Source organism: Corylus avellana, chromosome ca5, assembly GCF_901000735.1.
Source record: "Corylus avellana chromosome ca5, CavTom2PMs-1.0".
Classification (NCBI taxonomy): Eukaryota; Viridiplantae; Streptophyta; class Magnoliopsida; order Fagales; family Betulaceae; genus Corylus; species Corylus avellana.
In genome coordinates, this window is record NC_081545.1 from 3417781 (window position 1) to 3427764 (window position 9984).

Below are 9984 nucleotides of genomic sequence, written 5' to 3' on the forward strand. Positions count from 1 at the left end.
TCTCTCTCTCTCATCTCTGTCTCTTAATCTCGTCTCCGTTGAATTCTAGGTTCATGTTTTTGGAGAGAGGCTGTGTTATTAAAGGATTAAAATAATGTATTGCATTGGGAAACATCTAAATATCTATCGAGGTAGGTTAAATTTAAGGCTTCTCATGTAGGTGTATTTTTATAGTTTTTTTTAAAATTTTTTCTAAATATAAAAAAATAAATGACATATAAAATATTTGCTGTTAGTGCTCTTATAAAAAGACATGCATCCTTTTGTTTAGGGTATCACATTATAGTGCCACACAAAGGCTTGTCTCTAAAGGGGAGAAAGAGTGGGCTGCTGTGTGTGATATAAAAGAGTGTCGATTGTTTTCTTCTTGGTTTTGGAGGAGCCAAAACAAGAGAGAGAAAGAAAGGCCAGGTGCTACTGTAGAAGAGAAAAATATATAAGGACTAATCGTCATCATATCCCAGTAAAAAAAGAAGAATTTGTATTTTTATCTTTTGTATTTTCTTTTGAGAATAATCTCTATTGTGTGATAGTGATATTTGAATGTATTAGAGTTTTAGATTTAAATAATTTTCTCTCTACTATATTTTGTACTACATCACATCCACAGTGATGAATGTATCTCATAAGTAAATTAAAAGTCAAAATTCAAACTCATATCTACGTACATATCCAAATTTTCGTGGTCCATTGAAAACCACATGAGCAATATTTGTGCAAGCAAATAAAACAACCAAAACAACTTTTACTACAATTAATGTAACCCCACTTTCCTAGACAAGCTTTTCGTAACATCCAATCTTATCTCTTTCTTTTCCACCCTTGAAGATCCCACAGCCAACCCCCTCTCCCCCGTTTTTTTTCTTCTTTCTTTTTCTTTGTTTGATCAGCCCAATGAGGAGCAATGAAGCAGCTGAAATTAGGGCGATCGTGTTAATTAATTAGTTCAGGCTTTTCCATTTTGTTAGCTTTGAAAACAAGCCAAGAGGAGAAAAGTTATAAATCTAGATTTCCTTCCTCCTTTTTACGATAGTAGTATTCGGTGTCTTCTTTGTAGGTTTCATCGGTCTTCGTTTCTGGCAGGTTACTTTAATTAGATCTAGATTCAAATTTAGTCTTTTCAACCTTAGATCTGATCGTCTTCTTTGGTCAAGACGTGTCTTCCGAAGGGATGTCTACGATGCCGCGCTCCTCCGCTATTGCTTGTGGGGTTTTTTTTTTTTTTTTTTTTTTAAATTTTATTTTGTTTATCCTAGCATTTAGGTTGAGGATGGATTTGTTGTTCTGGCCTTTGGATTGAGGATGGAGTAGATCAGTGTAAGAGAATAACTCTCACGGCCGGATTTTTAGTTTCTAGTTTTTTTTTTTTTTTTTGGGCTTGGGCTACCCATATCCTAGATATAGTCTGCACGAAGCAGATCTGTTCCTTAATTCTAATTGTACATGGGTTAGCAAAAGCTTAAAGTCATTTTTATGACTTTGTAACCTTCATAGCTTTTTGCTATAATTTTTCAGATCTGTATACTCTATGGTGTAAGAGCTTTATGCTCATGAAATTTCATCAATGAAAGTTCTATATTTTTCAAATAAAAAAAATAAAAAAATAAAAAAAAAAGGAAGAAAAAAGTTGCTGTGCAAGCTGTGGAATCCACTATATATATTATAATGTAGCCATAGTATACATAGCATGTCCTAGGGATTTAGCCCGTAATTCGGTTAAGTTATAACCTGATATTATTCCATCAGAACACCATTGAGGTTCAATGTAATTAATTATACTAATAAGATATGAGGATTTTTCATACTATAATGTTTACCTAATTATATGAAGATTGGCTCGCTCTCAATAGTATATTATTGTCCTTCCATTGTCAAATAGTTTTTAAGTCAAACGCTACCTTTTCTAAAAAGAGCGGGATAAGATAGCGTGCTGATCAAAACCACTAGTGCATGCGTAATATATAAAAAGTCATCGTCACTCCAGCTCAAGTTGTGACTTGTGAGTATATACCCCTTTTTAAGTCTTTATTATGTGAAAACGTTAAACGCAGCCATCAAGTGCTTTATCTTTGGCCACTGAGACATTTAGTTTAATTGAGAAAAAAAAAATTAAAAGAAAACAAATCCTCAAACATTCGTGTCGTTGAATTCATATCACTGAGTATTATAGTGTTAAATATTGTCTACTGAGAGTTAAATATAGTTTTATTAATATTTGTGCAAATATCATGTTTGGGACTCCATCATGGCCGGCCCAATGTATTTGAGACCTTAGTCAAAACTTTAAAATTGAGCCTTATTTTTTTAATATTTAAATATTAAAAAAATAATATTTATTTTAATATGGCAGGAGATTTTTACCTAATAAGCACTGATTTTGCACTTTATGATTTTTTTGTTTGAGACTAAAATTATCATTTTGCCCGTATTTCTTGTTCTTTATACTTAAATTAAGTAGTCTTGTTTTTGTCTTTTAGTATTTTCGTAGATTGCAAAATAATCATTTTAGCCTTTTTGAAATGTGAAAAGTTGAACATTTTAACGTTTTGTGAGGAGCTGAATTTCTGCAAAATAACCACAACAGACAAGTATGTGGAATTCTCAGATTTTTTTTTTTTTTTTTTTTCGTTCTTATTTTATAGAGGGTATCGATATTATAAACAAATATATATTATATTATATATATATATATTAAAATATGTTGACTGTTGAGGGCCTCGTGGCCATTGTGCAGAAGGCCTCCATATTATAAGAAAAATAATATTGTTTTTTATAGCATGTTGAAGGCCTAAAAAAAGCATGTTGGAGCCTTGATATTATAAACAAATAATAATATTTTTATTAAAGCATGTTGAGGGGCCTTTATGTAAATTTCTTTTGGCCTTATTAAAAAATATTTTAGGCCTTAAAATTTTTTTTTTTTTTTTGGGCCTTAGAAATCTGGGGCTCTAGACGTCGGCCTAACTCGCCTTGCGGTCGGGCCGGCCTGGACTCCGCGAATGTTGTATATATATATTGTCTAATATTCACTGGACATTGGCAAAAACTAGTATAGAAAGCCAAAGAGGCTTGAATTTATTGCATCCCTTCATTCTTTAATGAAAAAGCAAGCGAACAAAACACAGAATCGTTCTCAACCCATCTTTTTGTTTCTAGCTCCGGCCAGAGATCATACTTCATAGTGCTCAAAACAATTCTCATTGAGAAAATGAATCATGTGTTGATTGGTAAACTGAAAATTTATCCTGCCCCAATCATAAATAGAGACCATATAATTTTTTATTTTTTGGACATATACGCACAATTAGGGGTGTTTATATAGCATAGCTTGATACAAAAAACATAGGCTTAAGCTGGGTTAAGTGGTATAGTGTTTTAATATGCTATATTATAGGCTCACTAAAAGACTCTCCAAGACATTAATCTTCCAAACAAGTGGTATAGTGTAAACTGAAAATTTATCCTGCCCCAATCATAAATAGAGACCATATAATTTTTTTTTTTTTTTTTGACATATACGCACAATTAGCCTATTAGGGGTGTTTATATAGCATAGCTTGATACAAAAAACATAGGCTTAAGCTGGGTTAAGTGGTATAGTGTTTTAATATGCTATATTATAGGCTCACTAAAAGACTCTCCAAGACATTAATCTTCCAAACAAGTGGTATTCGAGCATATGGTAGTGTAATGATAGAATGGCGCATAAACAAAACAAGAATCTTTGGAGTGGGGACAAAGGTGCTAACGCACGCAAACCCACAAGTGGTTTTGAAGAGGGCTCAAGAGATTTTTGAGTATTCATATGTGAGTGTGGAAAGGTTAATTTGAATCCCACATTAAAAAGATGTCACAAGTGTGAGTGATTAATATATTATAATTATCTCAGTTTCGGAAATGGTATTCATCTTCCTTATCTTTACTATTAATTATTGTCATTAATCTTTGGTATTAATTAGTTTAATTTACTCTATTATCTATGCGTATAATTTTGTTCCTGAATTTGAGATTTTAGTAATTTTTCCTCATGATTATTTCAAACTCCATCTTTGTCTAATTATTTTATATTATTTACTATGATTGTCGTCCATTGTATAATATTTACCAACCGTTCAAGTTGCATTACAATATGGGATTCAAATACAATGTTGCGATTTTTAGGAAGAAGAAAATGGAACTTTCCACTCAATGAAGTATTGGAAATTTGATATGAATTAAGAAAGGTTTATCAAAGAGATTTGTTTCACCACCAAGCGTGGTGGTTCAATGGCCCAAGGAAATTTTCAAGTGGTCAGAGCATGTACTAGGCGTGAGTTCGAATCTCCACAATGAAAAATCCCCTCATATGCCTTATTAGTATTAGCCGTGTTGAATTCCCATTAATATCCTGGTAGGGCTGGGTCAGGGTATGACTTAGTCAGACTTCAGGTAGGATAGCTACAAAGGGTCTTCCCGGCCTACACTTTTTTATTAAAAAAAAAAGAAAAATGAGATTGGTTTCAAACATGCATGGGAATCCAATACAGGCACATTCTTTTGTGCAACTCAATGTTGATCCAGTCCACTCATCCAACACTACTTTCTATATAAACGCGGGAGGAGGGAAAAGAATGCTAGGATTTTTCGTTGCAAGCCTAGGTGTATCATTGATGTTGTCTTGTTTTTGACATGTATTTGATTTAGTGACCCCTGCTTCATGAGGCGTAGTCTCTAGCCGACTGAGCTACTCATTGGAGACATCACTAATATTGCCTTAGACATTTTGTTTAATGTGAGATCTAGAATTAATTATTGTATGATTTTCGTCCTTATCCCTTAAATAAAAACGCGATTAGATCTAGCGGTTTGTCTAAAAATATATTCAAGATGAGATGATTAGTAGCTTATTTCTAGTTACTTAGAGGAGAAAGTCTAAATTTCATTCTCTTCTCCTTCTCTCATACAATTTTTTTAAAAAATTAGTTATTAGATCTGCAATTTTGGTGACTATAGCAGTTCTCTATTTTATGAGATGTTTGGTTGTATATATATATTGTGCAACCTAATGGGTTTTCTTTGGGACCCTAAGAAAAGTCTATATCCTATTGTAAACTTGAGTTTTGTTTAATGCATTTTTATTCATAATTAAAAAAAAAAAAAAAAAAAAAAAAAAAAAAACACACACACAACTTTTTCACTTGCTTACATTATAAGGTAAATTTGAGATATTCAAAATTTGGGCCCCATCAATATTTTCCACTAGTAATGCTGCACTGTCACATTGCACCGAATAACAGCGTGGTGAGTAGCAACATGGTAGGAATATGTCTCAAAGGTAGCATAGCCACTAGCAAACCAGAATTTCCCTGTCCCAGCCAGCCACCACTGAAACCTCTCTAACAACCTCAAATTGCTTGCTAACTCCTTGTATTTCCAAGGTGCTTATACTGTATTCCTTATTTGTGAACACAATTGATATCATCACATGTGAATTCAGCCCGTCCAACCTCGTTGTCACACGTACATGCCTTGTGCACAGCCAACTTTCGGTGAATTTGGATCTGCGCTTTCGGTGATAAAGTCATCGGTGACAAAGACGGTTTCGAATTGGGTGAATGTCTGAGCCTTGCTGGCAACACCGGCAACCGGGATGACCGTGGCATTGGCAGCGCCGGGGGCCGAGATGTCTTGGAAGTACAAAGATAGATTGGTTTCTTTAAGGTCGGTAGCTTTTGCTGAATATATGGCTGTGGCTAGAACCAACACGAAAAATAAATTGGGGAGTCTTTTTGGTAGAAAGTTTTGTGCCATGGGTGGATTAATGTGAATAAGCTAGCTATATAGAAATGACTTTTGAGTAGTTTGTATTTCTGAGGTAGTGTTATGATCTCTATTTATAAATATTAGGTGAGGGAGATGTTTTTTCATTCATCTGTGGCTGGAGCTAGAAACTAGAAGAGGGGATTAGGGAGCTTGTTGTCTAGTTATCAAATGATTCTATATTTTGTTATCTTGCTCTCTTATTAAAGAAATCAAGGAAATGCGATAAAATTCAAGCATTTCTGGTTTTGATTACTAGTTTTTGTGCATACCCATTAATGTACATTGTGAATATAATTAAATCATGTAATGTGACATATATTCTCGAACATAGAAAAAATATGTACAAATAGTAGTAAAATTATACCTTAATTTGTTTTCTCCACAATGTTAAAAACGTACAGTCAAGTAGTTTGAATTTGATTCAAAACCTTCTAAGAAATTGAATCTTCAGGTTTTACTAATTAATGTGCAAATAGTGAGAAGTTATTACTTCAGTACCCCTGGCCCTTGGAAGCTCCAAGCCTCCAAGTAAGATGTTGATTTGAAAATGGATTGTTCATTAGTGTTCAATAATGCAATCTCCTTTTAAACAACGTTGACCATTCGGGTAGTTGATATTTTAACTACCCGTTTAAACTATTCTATTAGTGGGTTTATATTCTTTATATTGCATACAATTTGTGTAGCTAATTACACCGGAGCCCCGATCCGGAGATGAGAGTACCGTAACATACTAACATGTACAAAAAATTATAAAGAAAAAGGCAACCAAAGCCTATTCTATTAGTGTTCAATAATGCATGGGATGATGATAACATGCATGGATTCGTATGAGAGGGAATTGAATTAATATCAACGAAGATAATTAAACAAATAGACAAGGAATGTGAGTATCCGTTTAAACTGGGAGAGGTAGGTCTCTTTCAATGTACCCTTGTTAAGGTATTTTTTTTGGATTGGCCCTGGTCATTTAATAAGAATGAGAGTGAAGCCCAACACTCGTTGATGGCTAATGTGGCTTGCAACTAGATTGATGGATGCACGAATTCTCGCAGTAAAGAGCGAAAGAGTTTATATGGATAAGAGAAATGCTATGGGTTAATATATATATATATATATATATATATGTATATATATTATATTTAGCTCATCTCATTTTACAAATTAATAATTAGATTTGTGAACTTACTTAGAATCTACGTATTTGTGAACTTACGAGAATGAAGGACATATAAAAGTTTGTGGTGCAGTGACATGGTGTACAATGGTGCAGTGGTGCTACCATGCATTAGTGTGTCGACACATATGCATACTAATAACATCAATATGAATGAAATATCTATAAATGCTTCATCAATCGATATCTATCCCAAGCAATGATGTACATCATCCATATAGAAAATGAGGAAAAGAGGAGGTGGATAAGGGAGAGAGAGGATGCATGTGACCCGGTGGTTGCGGAATATGACGAGTTTTTTCCTAGTGCAGTGGTAATTAGTGACTAATCTCTTAATTTTTTTTTTAGTACTGATCGATACTTTCCTTGGGTAATGTTTTGGATTTCTCTCTCTCTTCTATTCAATAAGGAAAAATTAAATTACACGTACAGGAGATAAGTCTTTCCCACTATTAATTCTTACAGAAGAAAGAGAAGGACAAGTAATGGGTCTTTTGTGCTTGCTTAATTTGATTTTGGTATTGATATATATCTATGATGTTTGGATTGAAATTAAATTGTTAATCTTGATAATCCGAGCCTGGGTGATAAGATTGAGATTTTTTTTGATTTGTTAAATTTGGAGTCTAAATCAGAATTTTCACATTGAGTTTCACCTATGACCAAATTCTAATTATAAGAAAGAGAATTGAAATAGCTTTGACCATAAAATATAAAAGGTGAAAATAGGAAGCATTAGAATTACATGCCACAGTTTAGAGTTTATTCTATTAAGGATATGAAGTTTGTACGTCAAATTCAAGCATACCATACTAAAAGTCAAGGACCATTTTCTTCAAGTTCACATACTCCCAATTAGCTAACAACCTTAATTCATGCATGCTCACGGCTTTTCCGACCAGTAGATAGGCAACACTAGACTACTATATTTGGCTAGTGAAACCACACAAAAAGGTTGTTCTCTCTGTAATTAGATTCTTCTGTTTCTAATTTCATTGGACCATCTCTTGACTAACCGGAAGCCGAAGCGAGCTATGTCCATGAAGACCATTGTTCCTATTATTGTCAGCACCCATCGTGAAGCATTTAAATGAGTAGGTCCAATCATGAAAAGCCCACAAGTATAAATTGCAGCCAAACAACGCACAGCGATCCCCATCAATGCTTTGAGTGGAAAGTCATCCATAACCAAAATAATCACCATAAGCGATGCGAAAAACCCAATAGAGTTGGGAACCATGAATGGAAGGAAAAATCGTAAATTGGCTGATATATTAGCGGCAGTGTAATCGTCGCCGTCATAAAGGCCACCGGGAGGACTTAGTATGGCTTGGTAGGTTATAGTTGCGATAAGTACAGCAACAACAAGCAAAGCATTTTGAGTTTGTGATGGTGACTTTTTCACTTCCTTCGCTAACATGTTCCAAACTCTCCAAGGGTACAGATGTGAAATCTCATGTAATAAGAACTGTCGGAGAGTCTGGGGAGGCGGTGCCGCCCTCACCGAGATCTGGCTGTGATGAACTTGAGCAGTGTCAAGGTAGTCTTCAACTTCAGACGCTCTTAAGGCTCCTGCGCGTAGAAGCAAATCCCTGAGCATGTAATCAGTGGCTTCACCGGATCCCACCATTTGTAGTATGATATCGGACACATCTAAAGCAGTTAAGCCACTCTTGGTGGTCACATTCACATCCACTGCTTCTTGTTGCCTACCATCACTACCAAGTAGCAATTTCACTGTCTGTAACAAAGATGCTATATAATATTGGTGAAAGCACTTAAGTATATGGCGAGGTATATATAAAATTTTATGTCATGTTACCAATAGACATCGCATATAACAACATTGAAATTCCCGGAGAATATTGTTTATCATATATATTGCAATATTAAAATTGGTTAATAAATGGCCAGATGACTAAAAAGGAAAAAAGCTGTATTGGTTTCAGAATGTTCCATATATAAATTTGATAATTATCTTAAAAATTTAAGCTAATAGGAAAAATAAATTTAATAGTTTAATTTATATTCTAACACCTCTCTTAATAAATCAGGCTTAACACGTAAAATATTTAGTTGAAATAAAAAGTGAATGACATAATTTTCTAACTTATGACCTCTGTTTTGATATCAAGTTAAATCATCATTGAACCTAAAAGCTCATACTCGAACGATAGAAACAAGGTTTAAATTCAGGATTTTTATTCTTATACTATATTAAATTACCATTTAATTATTCTAAAAGCTTAAATTAACATAAAAAATAAATTTAATTATTTAATCTATATTCTAACACCATATAGTAAAATGGTATATATCCTTCAAGAGTAGAGATACTTTTCACATTCATTGTTTGAATGACAACAAAGAGGAAAAAAGTATTTTGAAGTTTTTAATTCGCTTTTAGAATTGAAGATGCCATTATTTACCTGAATCTGCTTCCTAGCAACTGCAAGGTGTAAGATAGTGTTGCCATCTTCATCCCCAGCAAACATAATTTCCTGCATGTTAAGCTGCTTAACTATATCAAACATGGCTTCAAAGGCCTCAAATTGGTTATACTTCACGGCTATGTGAAGCGCAGTCTCGCCTCTAAGAGTCACTTCTCCGATACAGTCGGGAAAAAAGCCAACCAATTCCCTAATGACTTGAACCCTCCCAGCTACAGCTGCACAATGAAGAGAAGTCCTTCCATTGCTGCTCTTGAGAAGGGCAAGCTCACGCCTAAACTTCAAAAGCTCTCTCACTGTTTCCACAAACCCATTTGCAGAGGCTATGTGTATTGCGCTAAACCCGTCCTTGTCCAATCTAGTGGAAAAATCTGGTTTAAGCTTCAATATCTCCCTCACAAACTCTGTTTGCCCACCCATGGCTGCAATGTGTAGGGCAGTTTCAGGGTACACTGCCACTGAACCTCTCTCAATTACGAGGGGGTCCTCTTGAAGTAATTTCTGCAGTTCAATGGCGTTTCCATTAAGCGCTGCCTCCACCAACCTGGGATCCAT

The 9984-nt window shown here is 34.4% G+C and overlaps 1 protein-coding gene and 1 pseudogene across 1 annotated transcript; both read right to left on the bottom strand.

The window, feature by feature from the left end:
• Positions 1 to 5238: 5238 nt before the first annotated feature.
• On the bottom strand, positions 5239 to 5790 carry LOC132181558 (dirigent protein 2-like; annotated as a pseudogene).
• Positions 5791 to 7949: 2159 nt separating this feature from the next.
• LOC132181559 (ankyrin repeat-containing protein BDA1-like) lies at positions 7950 to 9984 on the bottom strand. Its single transcript, XM_059594809.1, has 2 exons — positions 9409 to 9984; positions 7950 to 8720 (listed from the first exon to the last, which is right to left on the bottom strand). Exons 1-2 carry the CDS (start codon positions 9982 to 9984, stop codon positions 7950 to 7952), a joined length of 1347 nt encoding a protein of 448 aa, XP_059450792.1.

Bases quoted from the DNA above. Each gene is read 5' to 3' on its own strand.
- LOC132181559 (XM_059594809.1), bottom strand. From the start codon at position 9,984: ATGGATCCCAGGTTGGTGGAGGCAGCGCTTAATGGAAACGCCATTGAA. The intron at 8,721-9,408 runs GTAAATAATGGC...TCTTTGTTACAG, and splicing joins TTGCTAGGAAGCAGATTCAG to ACAGTGAAATTGCTACTTGG.